Source organism: Molothrus ater, chromosome 7, assembly GCF_012460135.2.
Source record: "Molothrus ater isolate BHLD 08-10-18 breed brown headed cowbird chromosome 7, BPBGC_Mater_1.1, whole genome shotgun sequence".
In the NCBI taxonomy this organism is placed as follows: Eukaryota; Metazoa; Chordata; class Aves; order Passeriformes; family Icteridae; genus Molothrus; species Molothrus ater.
This window is the reverse complement of record NC_050484.2, coordinates 27280975-27301355: the sequence shown is the minus strand read 5'-3', so window position 1 is coordinate 27301355 and position 20381 is coordinate 27280975. Positions and strand designations below refer to the sequence as shown.

At 41.5% G+C, this 20381-nt stretch overlaps 1 protein-coding gene across 5 annotated transcripts in view; it reads left to right on the top strand.

Moving 5' to 3' along the window:
* The window catches only part of SEMA5B (semaphorin 5B), a 266971-nt gene that overhangs the window by 169147 nt on the left and 77443 nt on the right, over positions 1-20381 (top strand). For all 5 annotated transcript variants that reach the window (XM_036386655.2, XM_036386657.2, XM_036386654.2 and 2 more), the window contains one exon: positions 18860-18922. In XM_036386655.2, the coding sequence (XP_036242548.1) occupies positions 18860-18922 (63 nt within the window). The remainder of the gene's footprint in view (positions 1-18859; positions 18923-20381) is intronic.

Here is a 20381-nt window from a genome sequence, read left to right as displayed (position 1 = left end):
AGAGACAAAACATTTCCATAGTGTCCTGTGACAAATAAACTGCAGCCACCTACCCAGTGCGTTTCTGATAAGGATGTTTTTACTCCAGTTTTTCTTCCCTCATTCTAAGAAGCAGCAACATCCCTGCTGCAGAGATGAAGCTCTTAAACTGCACAGCTGCTCCTGAAGACACACTTCCCTCCCTGCTACTCCCTGAAGGGATCTTTAGCTCTGTGGCATAATCACTGGTAAATCAACAGCATGTATCAACAAACTGTAGTTAATAATAATAAAACTTGCCTATCAGTCCTCAATATGTCACATAGCAGCAAACGGAACAGGTTTTGTCTTTTGCACTTTGAATCAAACCAAGCATTAAATGCATTATTTTCTACATATTTAGGGCTCAGTAGTGCCACGCTTATGTCTGCTGATGAGAAACATGCTCTGTAAGTGTATAGAAGTGTGAGGAGAGGTGGCAGAGTTTAACTTGGTTTTTCTCTGTATAGTTGAATAAAATATGATAAACAAAATCAACAGGGAACAGTGAGTAATATAGTTTACAGCACAAGTTGTCACTCAAGTAATCTTTCCTAGTGAAAATACTTCACTGAGAAATATTAAGGATTCACAATATGTTCATAAAGCCCTGGCACTTACCAGAAAACTTGCAAATGTTAGAAAAATCTTCCATCTACAAGAGTTGCTGGATAGGCACCAGCAACTCTTGTTGGGTTGGGGGGCCAAATTCGTGCTGCTGGCTCTGCCCATGGATGCCTGAGGTAAAGTTAACCTGCCCAGGTTTTCTGCCTGGTGTTTAACATGTGCAATAGGGCTGCAGCACTCCCCTATAAAGTGCTGTGGGGGTTGCCAGTAGAAGAGAGGTAAAAGTACCGTATTTCAGATTTCCTTGCAGAAACATCCTTGAGCCAGAGCTGTTCCTATTTTTCAAAATATCCTTTCAAAGATCATGAGAAAATTAGGCATTGATATTGCAGCGTAAGCCCAGGGCTGGGCTGGCCCAACTTTGCTGAAGATATTTATTTCTCCAATCTAGTTGGAATGTGAGCTTATTGTCCAATTTAAAATCCAGTTTGGGAAGTAATTTTGGGAAAGAGTAAGAATACTTTGCCTATCTTTATGTACCATTGAGTTGCCTGACAGGAGCTCTATTTTGAAATGTTCAGAAATAAGCTTCACTTTTCAGAAGTAGTTTATTGTTTGTTTCTTGCAGATTCCCAGATCTGTGTTTGAATTATGCGGCACATATTTCTAGATACAAAGTTTATTTCTTTATTTTCAGGCTAGTGCAGTTCCCTCATTTAAAAACATAATCAAAAGACATCTACTAGAGCAGATGCAGTCTTTAATATGTGGCTCATAGCTGAGTCCTGGTTGTCACATATTTTATCAGTATGAAACATTTTTTATTAACAGATTAACATATAAATCTATTCATAAATCACCTTCCAAAGCTGCACCTAAAACCTCTCACTCTCAGCCTGGTGGTTTAAAGCTATTCCATAATAAAGCTTATATTGGCTGGAAAAACTTTCTGGTAAATTCAACTATTTATTCTTATGGTTTAGGGTCCCCAAATAAAATCTACTCCCTGAATATTCCCTTCCTTAAAATGACTGGTCAGGAGGCAGATTGCAGCTTTCAGGTGCAAGTCATCCTTCCCAAGATTTATGTAAGAGAGAAATTTCTATGTGGAGTGAGAGATGAGGAACAAAAATAATGCATGTCAGACTGAAGGTGACAGTGTCTGAAGGCCACACCTCATCCTTCAAGGACACACTTCTCCAGCTCCTCACTGCAGGGAACTCTACTCTGTGATGGGCTGCAGCATCTGCTCTTGGGAACCAAAGTTCTGCTGATGTTACTCATCAGCTGAAATTCAGAGAGCCGAGAAAGCAAATCTCTTCTCACAGTCCATAGTGTTGAGTGATTTCTGAACACAATATCCCCTCTGTCTAAGAGAACCCAGCTCGTGAGTCCATTTATAACCAGTAAAGCTTTTAAGCCCAAGTTTAGCTTTAAATAAATACCAGTTTTCTTTTGAGAATCCTCTGAGTTAAGAACATACTGCATGCTCTAGTGAGTAAAAATGTTTCAATATGCACATTCATAAGACTGCTGAACTGGCTCAGAGTCTACTGTCTAGTCATGATCAATTTAATTGCTGTCTAAAGTGAGTATTTAGGCATAGTATAGGAAGTTCTTATATATATAAATTTACATATCTATTTTATATATGTACCCATACACAGGAGGGTCATATACATAGGGTACAGCACCCCTATAGAGGAGGTCCAGGAACTGTACCTGTTTAGGTTTGTACTTTAAGCAGGACAGCCCTCCTGAAGTCAGTGAAGGCCATGGAGCTGATTTGCATCCGGGGGAGCTACCCTGTTCTGCTCACACAGTAAAGTGAGGTTTACATGATGGATGTCAGCTGTGGATTGCCAGCTTGCTTCCCTGGGTAATTTGCTAGCTGGCATTCTCTCCTTCCCAGCCTCACCTCACCTAGAAGCCAAAATTACTACAGGGGTTTTGGTCTTTGTCAGCAGACATTATGAGCAGGATTTAGAAACTGAGAATTTAATTAGCTGCTGAAGTCACTTACTGATAACTGTAGCATATTGGACTCTTTATTTGATAAAACCCTGTCAGGCATTTTATGTGTAGGGAATGAAGACTAATGCTCTTATTTCTTGCAACTTACAGTCAGGACTATTAGACATACTTTAAAAAGGGAAGAGAAAAATATGAAAATCAAAAGAAAAATAAATTCCTTGGTCTTCTCATTTCCTGACACTACTGTTGCTTCCTTATCATTGCAAAATATATTTTGGTTTGCATGTTTAGCCCTTTTTCTCTGTGGGCTGCTTCCCACTCCAGCAGCTCCAGGAGGTTTTGGGGGATCTCAATGTGCTTTGGCTGTCCCCTGCTCTGACAAACTCACTCATCTGTGGCTGCTGTCAGCAAACCCAGCCCTGCACATGTTCTGAGAGGCAAATCAGCCTCTTGTTGTAGGCAGCACCTTACCTAAGCCAACATTTATACAAAATGAGATTTATACAAAAAGGTGCTTTTAAAATCTTATTACTTTAGGTATGTGGGATATTTTTTAGGCGCGGGAGTGGTTTGTTCGCTAGCTGCAAGGCACGGACCGCATTTCCGAGCCGCGCCTGGCCCGGTGAAGGCTCCGTGACACGATCGTTAGCGGGGCTCCGGCACAGGATGGCTTTAATGGCACCTCGGCCCGGAGCGCTCGATGCGGGGGCAGTGACCTATTGAGCTCCACACGCGAGCACTGCCAGCTCCTGCCGCACCCTGTCCTGGGGACGAGGGGATGCCTCCCGCGCTGCTCCCGCTCAGCAAGCCCGGGCTTGTGGCGGGGGAGCTGCCCATGGATCCCGGCAGAGGCCCGCACGCTGCTGGGGCGGCGCTGGGGCTGCCCGGCTCGGCCGAGGGCTCCTCCTGACCCATCCCTGCCCGGGAGCTGAGCCGCACATGCTGCGAGTCAGGAGTAAGGGAGTCCTTGAAAACACAAAGGACCACATTGGGCATCTTACAAGATGAACAATGGAGTACGTGGGACAATTACTGCAGAAAAAAAACCAAACAAACAAAAAAAAACCCCAGCAGGTTGGCGCTTTTTAAGGACTGAAAATACAGAGGAATATCTACATTTTGTTCTCAAGGCAGAGCTTAAGCGAGATCTAAATGATTCATGTCCCTTGCACTGGCTCTCTGCACAGGATTAAGTTTGACCCTGTTAGCATCCAGTCATTTATAATGAGAGCATTAAAAAAATCGCAATTTATTGATTTGCATCTCTCAAGGGCCCACAAATGACCTCACGTTTCCTCTAAAACCAACTATTGAGCTTTTTGCAAAAAAGCAAAAAAAATTTTTTATAGTAAATACATTTCATATTACTGTGTGTATTTTTTCCCTAGGTAAATAATCCTACTTTTCTCTGTTAGTAACAGTTTAGCTGATATGTTTTACAGCTTCTTTTAAGCACAGCAGTTCTGAATGACTAATAGGAGGGGATTATTGGAGCTATGGAGCAGTCACAGACGTGGTCTGCACAACTGTTACCAGACACCCAGAGCTGGGGAGCTGGGATGGGAGCAGTTTGCTCATCACTCCCACAGGATATTGATCCTGTCTCAGCATGGCAGGTGCAGCTGAATCCCGGAACCCTTTGAAAACCTCAAAGAGCTTTGGCCTCCAAGGTTTCACCTGCCTTCCTCAGGCTGAGCTGAAGGAGAGCCCAACCCACACCCTAAGAGGGCAGATGGGTAAATGGGCACAACCTTGACTGTGCCTGTGGCATCTCCAGCCACCCTGACTGGAGAAGGATGGGAAGTTTGCATCCTCAGAAACCTTTCTTCGGGGCTGGAGGAGGGTCAGCAGCAAACCTTCAGCTGAAGGAGATCTGGCAATAGCTGCTGTGGGCTGCCTGCTACTGAGTGGGCAATGGGAAAGGAAGGGTGGGTTACACCACTGGAGGAGGGTGAGGAAATGTGGCTGTGGGGTATAAATGAGTTGCTGGGTGCCACTGCAGCTTGAGCAGTTAATAGGAACAATTATCTTAAGTTATTTACTGTCACTGAAATGCTTCTTTCGTCTAGAAGATACCACACCATGGTTATAGGTACCTATTACATTTTTATCACTAACATGACCAAGTAAGAGACTATTCTGAGACTGCAGAGACCAAGAGTGGTGAGTTGGGGGGAAGGGCACATGCAGAAAAATGACATCTCTTTCTCCATTCTCTGTAAGGAGAGTTTGGGTAGCATGGACTGGCTGCTTCACTTGCAGACAGCTGTGAACAGGTAAGGTGGTTTCCAGCTATCTCCAGTTTGAGCTTTCCTTTCTCTAGATATGAAGCTGAGATAATGACACTTTGTCCTTTTGAAGTGCTCTGAAATATGTGGCATTTTGTTTAAGATCTAACTCTTATATGTGATTACATGCACTTGTAAATATAGGAAATTTGCCATAACTGTGAGCCTACAAAATTGTCATGTTCTGATTCATAGTAGATGTAGTATTAAGCAGTTGTTATCTTCATCTCTTCTCTTTAGGTAAGCAGTTAGGCAATTCCAGCATATCCATGTGTTTAAAATGGACCCCTTTTTCACTACTTGTTTTCTAAACATTTTGAATGAAAACCTTTGAATGTAACAATAGAATAGTTGGGGTCTACTAGGGGAAGAATGCTATACAAATGTATCCCTTCAGATAAAAATACTTAGAATATGAATAAACCTGCAAATTTGTGTAAAAAAGAGAACAGCTTGGAGGGAATGTGGGGGAGGGTTAATAAAAAATATGCTTTCATCAGAAACACTTTTCTGTCAAGAATTCTATGCACTAATTATTGATTATTCACCTCAGACAGGAGACAAAGCAAGGTTTTGAGGTTTTAGAAAAGAAGTATTTTACTTCCTTATGAGTAAGGAAAAGGAGCTAACAGGGCTGCAGCTATTTGAATAGGTTGCAAGGTCGTCCAGATAGAAGTGATTTAAGCTTTATTAAGAATGTGAAAAAAAAATCCTAACTTAGCCTGGGAATATTAAGAGACAAACTGCAATTGCCTAAGAGGAGAGAATTTTGATGCATGGGGCAGAAAGGAATGATCAATGGTTCATAAATATAATAGTGGTAAACACAGCGACAGGAGAAAAAAATGTATGTGGCTAATATAATTGTTACAAATTTAGTAGCTTTTGCTGTGAGATCAGTTATTGAGGATTTAATAACAAGGCAAAAAAAGAAAAATAATTTTTTTCAATAGAAGATAAATGTGAAAGCTTTGAAAACCACCAGAAAGGAGTTAAGAAGAAACACAAAGTATGCTGCATTAATCCTGTCGTAGAATCATTTTGTATTCCCTCATCTTAATTATAAAACATATTCTCAAAACTCATTTATGGAATCTTTGACCTTCATAGAGGTCAAATGCAAATGTGCTGGAGGGGACGTGAGGGGAGAGCCAGGTGGAAGTGAGAATGTAAGGGCAGGACTCAAACTGAAGGAAATTGAAAAATAAATCCTGGGTTGGCAGAAGAGTGCAGACTGGAGAACAGAATGGAGGATCTGGGAGGAAGGAATAAAAGACACTGTACCAGAGCCATGTTTGCAGGAGAAGGAGCAAATACATTCCTTGTTGAGATGAAGCTTGGCAGAGCTTACTACAGCATCAGGTGCTGACGTCTGGTGTTGGAAAAGAGGAGGCAGAAGCAAGGCAAACTGTGACAGACCAAGCAGGGAGTCTGAAGGCATCTGTTTCCCAGCCTTGGGAGGAAGAGGGGTGGATCAGTGCCCTGCACAGTGGTCAGGTTCTGGCAGTGGCAGCAGGCAGGGGCTGTGTCCAGCTGGGCTGGGCACTGAGGGGACAAGAGGGCTTAGAAACACTTGAAATTTTGGTGGTGGGACAGGAGTGGCAGAGAGCCATTGTCCCTAACACTGCAGTTCAGTTTTGATTAAATTGTAATGCATTCCCATTAAAAAATAGACTTGAGAAATATCATTTGGATTCTTGATAAATCAACCCCATTGCTTTTTTCCCCCAAACTGACTCCTTGTTCTTCTTGAGACAAGTATTTGATTTACACAGATCGAGTGCTGGACTCAACCACTGCATATGTTGCTGGAGATGTGGTGGTTTTTGAATTATGAAGCTCTTCATATGAAGAAATTGAGAGATTCAGGTCCTTTTTGCCTTGTCATTTCCCCACTGACCACTGAAAAGTATTGCTGCATCAGAGCCTTCCATAGTATTTAGGACTGGATGTATGTTGGCTTCACACTTCATTGGAAATGCTGGGGAGAGGAGGTAAAGGCAGGATACAGGGAATTCTGCACTTTTGGTTCTCCACTTTCTCTGTATTTAAGTGTTCCTTTCTGATGGAGCACAAATAGTCTTAGATTAAGGAAAATACATGCCAGAACTGTAGGCTAGGCTCAGACTGGGAGTTAAGCTTGACATGAAATAAGCAGAAGGCTGTAATTAGCTGATCAAGAGCGTTAGGCACTTGGTGGAGGAAAGCAGAGATGTAATGCACAATGTAGCTGTAGAACAATAAAAAATACTGAAATCTCTTTTATGAAACATTGAGGACTTTTCATTGCTGACTTTCTCTTCCAGCCCTGCCTGGTAATTTCAGGAAGGTCCTACTTATTCTTGGTTATTAGTGATTTATCAAAAATGGCCTTTTTCTGACAGTTTATGATGCTGAGCACCAAACCCCATTGAAGCCAGAGAGTCTAAAGGTCGAAATCTAAGTGTGTTGTCAACAAACCATCCTGGGAAGCTTACACCACACTTGCCTGTGCACCATGTGAACTCCCTGATTGCAGATATCCATTGTCTCACTGGTCCGTCTCCTTCTTTCTGCCTGTTTTTTCCAGCCACATGGTGGGTTTCACCTCTATGCTAGTATTTAGGCCCACTGGGGCAGAATTGCCTTTTAATTTCCAACAGAAATGCCTAGCAGTATGCAGCTGCCCATGTGCCTCTGCAGTTCATGTCAAAATCATACTAGGAACAGGGTCTGGATCTTTTTTCTAGGTGTGCTAGAAAACAAATGGCAATTCTCACATACATCTGCTGAACTGAACAGGGAAAGTACCTTTCTAGTTTAGGGTTTAGAATTTTTTATCCATATTATTGAAGCTCAAAAATGATTACTTTAAATTGGAGAAGAACAAATGGGAAAGTCTGGTTTCACTTAAGTTCCTGTGGTTCAGGAAGGATCTCTGTTTTCAGCCTGCCTTGCAAAACTTTCCCAATCTCTTTGGCTTGCACAAAACTGGCCTTGGCTCATTAAAGGAGTCTCAGAGCTTTCGTTTGGTCTCAATAATGCAGCTTTCACTTAATTAAAGATTTCCAGTGCCTTTTTTTTTTTCTCTTTTGATTGTACTACACCAAGCATAAGTGCACAACCAGAAAAGCATTTTGATAGGATAAAATAAATCACATGCACATTTATTTGTTTAATTGTGCACTGCCCTCTTTTTTTTTTCCAAGCCAAGGCAAGACTTAAACCATGTTCCACCTCTTACACAATTTTAATGAGAATATATTGCAGTGTTTGTCATCTGAAAGAGTATTAGCACCCCCCAATGCAATAGATGTGATTTCCCTAAAGAAAAACAGGAGGCACAGAACAGTGAAAATGTCATCTTAGTTCTACATTAGTCTCTTTAATACTGCAGGAAGTGCTGATTTTGATTCCTGAATCTTAGCCTAATTGTTGTAAGAATCAAATCCAAATTGGACAGTTCCTCAAACTTATTTTAGCTTCTTCTCAAAACAAACAAGTAAATGCTGAACAAGTATATTCAATGATGCAACCTGGAGAGGAATAAAGAATGCAAAGAAAGTTGGTAGTACACGGCATTTCCAAGTGCTTCAGTGGTTGCATTTTTGGTTTCAAGCTTATATGGAAAGATTGCGTTTCATAGCTGAACCCTTAATGCAGGTGCACAGAATTGCACTCAGTTGACTGCGTAGGATTTGTCCATAAGCTGAGGGGGAGGGAAGCAAAAAATGTATAGTAGAGAACCCTTAACATCTTTCCACAAGCATTGAGCTTCAAAGAGTTACAATGGCAAGGAAACCCAGAGCAGAAAAGTGAAGGAGAACAAAATCGCTTTGCTTGATGCAGAAATACAAAGGAGACTATAGCCATGGTAAATTGATTTTGTACTGAATATGGGCTGGTCCATTGGAGGGGGTTTTGAACCTCCTACTCCAGAAATCATTGTGCAAAACAGTAAGAGGAGGCTGCTTAGAAGTCTTGTCACATCTATCAGCAGAGGCCACAAAGAAGTAGTAGGGATTTGGTTCTGAATGGCGACTCTGCCAAAGAACATAAAGGGGTGGAGATGGACATCTTTTGGCGCTAGAGGAGCCTTGAAAGAAGAATTGCCTCCACTCTATCAAGGGAAACCATTGCTGTGACGACATTCATTGGCTCACTTCTTAGAAATAGCTTGTTGTACCTTGTTTGTATCAACTGAAGAAAAGAAACCCCAAAACAAAGCCTGCTCTTTACAGAATAAACAGTGCTGGTGCTATGAGAAATGGTTCTATGTGATACCCACCTGGCCAGTGACAACTGCACCTGCCTCTGCATCAGCTGTACTTATATTTCTGACCTGTGCTTAACAGCAGTGAATTTTTTCTTTAATTATTTTCCCCTCAGTATATTTTAACCTCTTTATTTAGTTATTTTATTGATTTAACATATAATCTTATGTCTCTGTAATCTCCAGTACATTTTGTAAATGTTTGTTATCCTAAGCTGTAAACCGAATGTGACATGGCAAGAAACCAAATTCTACTGTGGCAGTTAATTACCCAGTGTGCTGAAAGTCTCATCTCAGTTTCTGTATGCTTTCAATCTTCACTAATAGGAAAAACATTGTCATCTTTCCCCAACATCCCCTCTGCTGTTCTCCAGTTCTAGATGTTGTCATTCACTCTAAACTGGCTATAGGTGAGAGCTTCAAGGTCTTTTTTCACTATCATCCCAGTTTACTGAGACTGTCAATTTATATTTGGCCCCATCCATGCTTTTTCATGCTTAAAAGCAATAGCTTTCAAAAAAAGATAAGCATTCCTATATAGAACTTGCAACTAAATTATTGCACTGTTAAGCACTTTCAAGCAAAAGGAAGTAGATCACCAGCTAAATGAAATCATTGGCACAGACTGACATTTTTCTTTACATAGAATGATAAAAATACAAACACTAGATAGTGGGAACTGAAATGCAGTGCCATCTTTATCTCTCTTCTTCAGAACTGTATCTTCCTTGCAAAGCTTCGTGTTGGTGTGTTCATCTAACATTGCTGTGTAAATATGCAACTGTCAAAGCTCAGCACACAGGCAGAGCAGAGTGTGCCCTCCTTTTTTCATCATTATGGACAGCTCTGCAACCCAGCATCGTTGTACCCTTACACTGATTGCCCTCTCTTTGGACCTGTCCTTGTGGCATTGCCTTAGTGCTTGTGTTAACTGTAAGGGTCTTCCACAAACCTTCTTATCACTCTTAGTGAGAGATTTAACCCACTCTGAATCAGTCCATTAAGCCAGCACCTCTTGTGCCTTTAGTTAATGTGCATTCTCCTCTTGCTTTTTCCCATGTGTTCCCTTTGGGTCTCAGAAGAATCCAATCCTTGATATAATAAAACACTTCTGGTTATGAAAACCTCACAATGAGTTATGTGGCTGGTGAGCTGTGACCTTTCCCTTTTGTGTGGTTGTGCTCTGTTGTCTCTCAGTACTCTGCTGTCCTCTGCTACCTGATGCCCCATTTATTATTGCACCTTACTTATAATGCATTTTGACAAGGCTGTACCTACACAGGCTTGCATGGGGAGTCTTGGGCTGCAGTGGAGGCTCACAGGTCCTTTGAAAACTGCAGATTGGGATGACAAAGTTCCATTATGTTAAAAAGCTCAAATTCTCCTCTGTATGGGATTCAGCATCAAGTTACAAATGCTTTACAGAAAAGTTACTGAAAATATACTTCAAGCAGTGGCAAGACAATCTGCTTGCTTCGGATATGAATTTTAATTTGACAGCACCTAAGACTGAGCCGGCTGCTTCATCGTAACATGTTCTTTGTACACTAAAATTCCTGAAGAGCTGAAAAAAGCTGTAACCTGTACATGACTGTTGTTTGTCTCTTAGAAAACACCATTTTAGTTTTAGTATTTGGTATCAAATGTTCTTTACTAAATCTTTAGACAATCGTCTTTAATAATAAGACCTTGGACTTGTACAGTACTTCCATTTGGGTACACTGTAGAAACCATGATCTGTTAAGCCTCACACAATGCTCCTTTCAGATAAGGGAATGCATAGTCTGGAGTTGTAAATTCCTACCTGACATTGTAGAGAGGGGGGAGTGTCAGATTTACAGACCTTATGTTGTTGTTTAATGGAATCTCCTGCAGGACAAATGGAAGTTGAAGGCACAAAACCTCAAATTTCTTTTTGTAGATGAGACTGTAGCCATGCCCGAAGATGTCAGAAAGAAGAGGACAGGACATGGAGTCTTGCCCATTGTTCTAATCTCTAACCCCCCTCCCTCACACACCACTGATTCAGTGGATGTATTTTGTGACACTAGCAAAAGAAAAAACGCTGTCTAAGAACTCATTTGTGCTAGACAGGAAAGTTTTTAGTCCACAAGAGAGCAAGGGTCAGTGCTCATCTCTGCCTCTGACATGCTTGGTGGCTTTTCCTAGTCAGTTGACCTCTTTGTGCATCTGGGTTTCTCTTCCTCCCATGTGCCTGTGTTTTCTGTTTAGATTGTAAGTGCTCTCAGGCAGAAATTCTCTCCCACAGCATGTTTGTATATTGCCTAGAAATATGGGGTCACAATCTCAGTTCACTACGTGCTTCTATAATACAAGTAAATAACAAGGGATTTTGAAGCTGTGAAAGAGAGAAAATCAGTAGCATTGACCACCAAAGAAGAATTCACAGCAGCTAAGAACTTTCTCTGAAAGAAAAACATTTGCAGTTGAGAGCAGATTGTGCCTTTAGGCACAGATGCCCAACTGTGGTACAGGAGCTTACCTGTGCACAGGAGGAAAACTGTGAAGCATTTTACCTTGCATCTGAGATACAGGAGGACCATAAACAGGGTGAGTGACCATGGCTCAGCTGAGGTACAGGACCTCGTTTGGGCTGAGATAACTTGATCAAAAGAGCAAGAGCTCCCTTATCTGGAGTCTGGGGCCCTGTTCTGCCAGGTGTTAGAGTGGTCCTGTGTCTAGTTGTGCCTGGAAACATAAAGTGAAGGGCCAGACTACTCTAAATCAACAAGGCTTAAGAATGAAACCAAAGAAAACAAAGTCAGTCTTCTGAAAATGCTCCTCCCTGTTTACTGGTCAAAAGCTGATCTGTGCAATAGGTGAACCAGGGCAGAGGAATGTACCTCAGACTATTGCATTTCCCTTTGCAAGGATGTGAGAACAGTCCATGGGACAGAGAATCATGAATATCCAAAGATGGTATTACTTGGAATTGAGTAACTATCCATTCTTAAATGTCCTTCTTTTGATGGATTATTCCATCCTTACTATGCCAATATGAAGCATCCACTTCTCTGGCATGAGCAGAGTGAGCAATTGTGTTTAGCAGCCAATAAATGCCAGGCCAAGAGCCATCCCTGTACAGTGAGATGCTGACATTTGTTTGTAGAGAGAGGGTCTGATTCAGAGATTAAGGTTACAGGACCTGAAACCTACTGATGGATTTTTTTAACTTGTTTGTTTGTTTGTTTGTTTGTGAACCTCCATCTTCCAAGTGTTATATTTGAGGTCTTCCCCAGCTGAGTTACTGTCCAGCCACTCCAGGAGAGCCATGTCTGGGCCATTCTGTTGTTAGGCACTATGGGTTTAAATGGAGCAAACAGCTTGAATTTACTACATCTTGAAGGATCTGAGATCACTTAAGGGAAATCAATTAATAATTTGATAACACACAATGCAATTCCCTTCATCCAAACCCCCTCCTCTCCCTGCAATGAATTGACTGAATTCCATGATCATTCCTCATACCTGTCACTGCACGCAGCAGTGATCTGCAATTCAAATACTGCAGTGTGAAGCAGAACTAATTATTGAAGTTTGGCATCCTGTTCTTTTGGTATTAGTTATCTTTTTATCAGACATGCTTATCACAGTTTTAATAAATTACCAGTGTTGAAACTTCAAAAATGGCCTCTAGGGCATTAAGCTACTGTGCTTTATTAGATTTCAAAAAGTTATTATTTATGGAGCACTGTAAATGTTCCTTGTCCTCAAGAGACAAAAACCAATGCTTCAAAAAGGGAATTTAACTTTCCACTTTTAGACTAAAACAGCAAGTATTTATGGAGAAGTTCTGGAGGATTAAATAGGGGAGAAATAGCTAAAGTGTTGTAGGAATGTTTTCACTGTAAACATCATAGAAATGGAATAACCTCTACATGGATTTTCTGCATCCAGCCTATAGAACTTCTTTGAAAGATTTTTTTCCTTCCAAGTGTTGTAAGACCCAGAATTTATCAAATTCTTTAAAATGCTGCAGCATTTGCCCAGAGAAGGGTAAATCTACCCTGCTGCTATGTTATGTTAGACACTACAAAGTATATTGAAACATAGGGAAACACTTGTAAAATGGATTTTTCATTATCAGCAAGAATCTATGGGTGATACTTTAGAGATCTGAAATCTGTTCATCAGTGTGGATGGAATATTGTGGCTGGCATCTTGTAAGGGAATGAACCAGCCTCTGAGCAGCCACTGAGGGAATGACTCTGCACTCCAATTTAGCAAAGTCCCTAAGAACGTGATTAAGCTAAACTGGTCCAGTAGGGTGTGTAAATATGTGCTTTGTTTACATTGAAGTTGGCAGATTCTAAATGCAGGATGGAAACATAGTCCCTCCATGTTATTCTCTCCATAGACTTGAAGAAAATCTTCCATGCCTTACTGTAAAATGAGCTGATCAAAAAAAAATTTATGAATGTAAATAAGAGATGAAGAGATTTTTGGTCTGAAAGCAAGTTTTTGGTTTGTTTTTTTTTCCAGAGGTACATTTTTCTGAACATACTAGTGCCTTGTACAGTTACTGGAAAGGAAGATGTAAATAAATACACTGGGAAAGGAATAAGTCTGCCAGCTCAGATCTCTGGTGCACAATAGCTGTCACAGCACAGCACCTCCTGCCCTCCTTCCTCATGTGTAACTCAGCAAAGGGTGATGTGACTGGCAGGCTCTGCTCGGGGTGCCCCTGCAGCACAAGCAGAGAACCAAAATCACCTCACATTCCATGGGCAGGCTGAGAAATCTCCTGTGGGCACTGTGGAGAGTTGATGGAAATGGAAACTCCTGCGTCAGCAATCCCTGCACACCCGATCCGGGGACACAAGGTGCTGCTTTTGCTTCTGCATCTGCTGACAGGAGCAGAAACCTGAGGAACACAGTACCTTCCAGAAAAAGCTGGCATCTCATGGAATCAGTACCTGATTTGGGGGGTGTTCGCTTGTTTGTTTCGTGGTGGTTTTGTTTGTTGAGTTTGTTATTTTTTTCTAGTAAGTTTGTACTTGAGGGATTTTTGTTTCCTTTCAGAAATATACAATGTGCATTCTGGTATTACACATTTTTCCCCTAAAAGGACTGAACAACATGGTTGTGGGTCTGTCTTCAGGCATGCAAGTGGTTTGCATGCAGCAGTTGTTTCATGGAAGTGAGGTTGGTAGCAGATGGATAGGTTTGTAATAAAACACCTTAGATGTGTTTAACAATGTGTTTAATTGATAAATATGCATGTAATATATTCTCCTCCAATCTTAACTTTCCAGTTTTAAAGCAATGGTTTGGTTTTGCATGAAAATCTGCAACCTCTTATTGTGCAAGTACAGTGCAGGGATTAGTGTATACTTAATCTATAAATTCATATTGTGGTGTTGAAGTATAAATTGCTGACCTGAGTGTAAAAGCTGGTCCATAGAAGTCTAAGAAACTTTCACATTAACAGTTGAGGATACACATAACTATTGATAACAGGACTTGCTAGTGACAGGCAGGTGCTTTGGAAGCCAGCGCCGGGATGTGCAGGTAATTAAATAAATGTATCTAGAAAGCTTCTCTCAGCAGTGCGTGCTGAATAACTGATGTGACAGCACATGATGAGCTAGAATTCTAGAGCACTGCTGATCTGCAGTCAGAGCTGGTAGCAAACTGTGATGCTTATAATTTATTGGGAGAGACATTAACTCTTTCTTTCTGTGTCCAGATGTGACCTCTGAATATTCAGATATGCACTGAATAGGGTTAGCTATTGTGGCCCCTTCTGTTGATTTCTAGTTGGGCAATGCCACACCAGGTGCATGTGATTGTACACATGAATGCTTCTCTGTGATTGTCTCCTTCATGGGACTTCTAAAAATGCAGAAATAATACACAACATGCAATTTAAAAAAAAATATTTGAGAAAATCTGCCTGCATAGAACTCAAGAAACAGATGTGAAAGACTAGCTGTCCTCACAAATAGGCTGAAGGAGGGCACGTTTATTTGCATTTTCAGTTCAGGGACAAAACAAAGCTGTTTGTCCTCTGCTGTCTGTCTGCACAGGCGGCTGGGCAGTCCTGCCTGTGGCCTGCATGGCTCATCTTACAGAGCAACTGCAGCCCTGAGCTGTTCCCTTCACATGGCACATGGATCTGGGTACCTCCATCATGCAAATGGGCCATGTGGTTATAGAGGAGGTCCTCAAAGTGGACTGGAAATGCTCTGAGAAACTGCATTTATTCTGGAAATGCATGAGGGAAGAAATACTTGAGAGTTTGTAAGGAGGTAGCATGAGAAGCTGGAGTGCTCTCTATAAGGATGTCATGGGAAGAATTGCTGACACCCTGACAGCCTAAAAAGCTGTTTGCTTGGTTGCTTAAGCACATGGCTAGTACACACTGTCCTGTGTTTGCATATAGCCCTGCTCCCAGGTTTGTCACGTCTTCATCCAGACTCTATTCCACAACCCATGCCATGAAAATTGTTTTATTGCATATGGGTCCAGAGATGTGTACTGCTTTTGACTGACACATGTAGCAGGAGGTATAAAAATAATCCCAGATGTGTGTTCTGGGGCTGGGAAACTGAAATGTCTCAGACAACTGAGAAAATTAATCATAAATTCAGGATGATATCCCAACAGAGTGACCGAAAACATCTGGTGGATACAGTTTGTACCTCATCCAAGTGTGCAGAGGCAGTTAAAGCAGTAAAAAAAGGAAAAAAATAATAATTTGGTTTATTGAGAGATATGAGGAATGGGAAGGGAGGCACCTAAGCCATTGTTCAAGAGAATGGCTTTAGAGAAGCATTATGGTCAGGTAAGGAAGACAAAGTACAAAGCATCTCTTACAGTGCTGAGGTGTTATGCAAGTGTTAAGTAGGTCTGTGCCTCACTGATTAATATACAGCTACACACAGATGCATCTCAGAGAGAGAGATCTTTCTGAAAGTTGCTCTGTCAAATGTCCAGTAGTTTGATCCTGGGGCAAAATGGATCTAAGGCAGAGGAAGAACATATGATCATCTGTGGAGGAGGGGCTTGGGTTGGATACACCAGTGAGAGGACAGAACACCAGCATCCATTGAAAAGACAGCTGATCAGTCAGGTAAAGAAACTGAACAATGCTGGAGAGCTCATGTGAAAGCCCCAGACTCAGAGGTCTGAGCCTAGCCAGGTCCAAGGCACAGGCCATGGCCTCAGATGTGTGTGGACTCCTGGGAGTCCAGCACAAGGCCTGGTCTAGTCTGTAGGTCAGTGGACTTTACAGTACAAATATTTAAGTGCACATTAGCTGTTTGGCTTTGCAATTATACTTTTATTATTTTCATGATGTTCTGCTTTGCAGGGTCATGAATATTTTCTTTGAGTCACCAGAGGTCATTGGAGTTACTCAGCCCTCAAGCTAGCTCCCCCCTGTCCTGCCAAAGACATGTGTGGGACTTGTAAAACACACTCTGGCTTGCCATATTGCTTAATTATCCTCTTAGCTCTAATGAGATGCACCCTGACTAATGGTGTAGTCACAAACAACATGTTGCTATAATTTGGGCCATCACTAAGATCTTCTTTATCACTACACATCAAGGTAATGCCTCAGAAGGCTGAAGGGCAATGTGCCTAATAAAAGAAAACATTTAGGCACATTAGAACATGGCTGGAGGAGAGCAATGCTCTGACTAGAGCTGTGTTTGCAGCATGCCTCAAAGTTCTGTGGTGCAGGTGTCTGGCAGGAAGAGCTGAGTGACCCCTTGGAGGCCAAATTCTTGTGTGTTGCACTGCTGCAATCCCAAATGACCCAGAGTATTTGCAGAGAAGCAGCATTGATTGCTGGAGCAACCAACAATTTTTGTTTTCATTTTCTCCTGTCAAGCACTGTTAAAGCAAACTGGGCTGTATAATGGAAAGTTCTCTGTCTCTGGTTTTAAAATGGGAAGAAGGGCCTCACAATAAATGATCTCTTTTCTGAGTATCTTTTTTCTTTTTATTTTTTTAATTAAAATTGTCAAAACTTGATTGAAGGTACAAAGACACTGTGTTTTAATGAGCATGGGCTAGAGCTGGGATTACAGATCATAATCCTACTGTGCAGTTGCTTTGCTGATGTCAACGGCTGCTGGTAGTCAGCAGGCAAAATTCCTTGCTCTCCTGTGATGGCTTACAATGTGAGCTCTGTCATCCAGTGTCATTCCCTCTCAGGATATGACTGAATGATCCTTTTCAGCAAGGACTTGTCCCAGCTCTCATAAAAACACTTCTGAGGCACAAGCTTTTGGCCTTCACCCTGGATTGGACTGCAGTATATGGGAGATATTTCCCAAGTGGCTTCCAGGGAAAGACGTGCTCCTCTCTTCTCTCACCAGACTTTTGCCTGTGCTCATGAAGTCTTTATTTCAAGTCAAAATGAATGGAATGCTCAGCTAATGAAGAGATGGGGTGGGGTTTTTGGTTTTGTTTTTTGGGTTTTTTGAATGAGATAGAACTATCCCTTCCCCTAATGTTGTATATAAATGCATTTCCTGGCTGGTTGCATTTCTTGTACATCTGAATTAGTGTCTTCATGGACCTGAGCTAGGAGTTGGAAAATTCATCTTCTCTTTTTAGTGGTTTCCCAACTTTCTCCTGCAAAAAAATATGGATTTATCATGTGTCAAGAGGACAATTTCTATGGCAGCCTAGGTTTTAAAAAACATATTGGCTGCAGTGAGAAGTTCAAGAAGAGTTCAGATCCGGACCGAACTTTGAAGCTATTTCCTTTGTTGGTAATGGACTGAGGAAAATAAAAATAAAGAAAATCTGGCTCTGTTAAGGGAGCTCTGGGTCTTTATCTTTACTTTGTGAGCCTGGCCTTTCCCTATGTAGCAGAGCTGTTTTTCTGGTACTCAGAATGATGTATTATGTATAGTATGGATATTTATATGTATTTTCACCTCCAGCTAACAATACCTGCTTGAATTTGTTAGGACTATTTTTAAAAAGTGCTGAAGGGAGAAAAATTGAGGAAGGCACTGAATAGTTGGATATGTTGCTAAATATTTTACATTTAAAAGTTCTCTCTAATGCAGCTATTCTGGTCTTGACTTTTCCTGTGAAGGAAGGGGCCTCTTCATTCTGAAGCAGTCAGAGGTCACTGGGGACCCCACATGCTCTCAGCCTCCAGTCAATAGTGCCCTCAGCCTTAATGTGTTTTACTCTACCTCAGGACCTGACCCCACTTGTCTGGCATCACAAATCACCATCAGCCTTTCTCCCCTCTTCCCGTCTCTCTGGGTTTTACCTGTCAGCTCCCAGTTTTGATCCAGCTTGATTCACTGTAGGGTTATTTAGAAGGTGATAATCTTGGGGGTAAATTTAAGAAGACCAACAGATTTGTGCACAACTGCTGGACTTCGCTGTAGGGAACTTTTCTTTTTGGCAATGAAAGCTTGGGGTTTATACTGCACTATCCTCTTTAAAAAGAATGTGATGACTTGGTGTGTGGGGCTTATGTCTCGGACCTTCCAGCTGAATGATGATCAGAAGTTATATTTACATGTAAATTAAAGTCTTTCCTCTGTGAACATTCCAGTTGCCACCGCCTCTGAACTTCTCATCTATTTATCATTTGTGTGCACTGTGAGCACAGTGGGAGTTAGATACATGTTTACTGTCACAATGCTGCTTTTAAATTGGGCTGTGTAAATTGGCTGGAGATGCTTGCTTTTGTTTTGGGAGTCTCCAGACATGGTGGTTGGTGGCATTCTTGTGTGACTTGTGCACTTTGGTTTTTCAGGCAACAGCATGGGGTTCAGATGAAGACACCAGGAGGTCCTGTCAAAGTAAAGGGAAAACAGAGGTAAGTTTTGCTTTGTTATAATGATGTTATGGGTAAATATACTTGCAACATGTGAAATCCACACAGAGAATGTCTGACACCAGTTTGAGCTTGCAAATTTGCAGCAGTTTAGCTGTACTGCCACATGGGTATGAGCACCACCAAGCAAGCCACTTCAAAGGCCCCCTGTTCAAGTTATTACACTTGCTCTGCATGAAATTTAAAGGTGATTTCACTGCTGGAGAGGACACAATTTGTGACACATCAGGGAGTGGAGTGGTGGCAAGCCAGGGGTAGCATCCTGCAGAGGGGTGTGAGGCCAGGCAGGCTGGCTTAGCCCGGGTCCTCAGCAATGAGCCACTGGCATTCAGCCACGTGGGATTCAATGTTTGCTTGCAGTAGGAGTTTGTAGCTGTATAATTCCCTGAAAGGTGAGAATTGAATCTGCTCACACACTGCAATCTGTTCAGGTTGAATATCACAGAGCTGCTTGGGAGGCAGGTGCACTCCGTTAAACTGCACTTTAAAGTAGGAATTGCTTGAACTTGCACATGCTGTCCCAGAAGTTCGGAGTTTCAGGCATTTCTGATCCAGCCATGGGGCCTTTCCACCCTTCTTCTGAGAAGCTAAAATGAAGGCATCTATCTAAAAGCAGGAATTTTTTTGATTTTTCAAATGTGATATTCGTGTACTTCAAAAATCTTCAGTCCTCAACTGAGAGGGTGTCCATTGTCTTCAGTAAAACACTGCAAAGAGCTTTCAGTCCAAACCAGAGGAGCTGGGCAAGAGATGAGACACAATAAGCACAATCTTTGCTTAGACACAGACAGTCAAGCACAGAGTGATTGTGTGGCTAGTCCAAAATGCTGGAATCTGTCACATTCTAGTTTGCTGCTTTAAACACAGGATTATCTGATCTCCCATTGACAATATTATTTATATATAATAAAGTTCAAATAATTACTGTGTAAAATTGTATGTACACACAAAAAAAAAAAAAAAGCTAGCTTGAGTTTTGCCAGATAGGCAGCAATTTGCTTCATGCAGCTGTGGAGAACAGGACTATGGGTATCCTAGAACATCTGTTAGACTTTCAAGTAGAAACTACATGATGCAGGAAATCAACATGGAGGCAAATTGGGTTGGGATGGGCAAACACCAAACACAGGCAAGAATGAGAAGAAGTAGGACAAAATTGAAAAACACCAAAATTCAAGACATGAGGAATTTTTGAATTTGTGGTATTTGCACTTTAGATGTGCAAAGAAAGGTTTTCCTCTTTTCTTCCACTGTAAAGTCTTTGAGATTTGTGTCCTGTTGTTCATGAAGAATTTGTATTTATAACCTAGAAATATTTTGTCAACCCCTGGATAAAGCCATACATGTGACTGAATTCTAGGGTAATTTCAATCTCTCTTTGTTACTGTTATGTCAAAAGTAAGCAACAGTCTGAGTATCTTCACTGCTGCCTTCTCACACT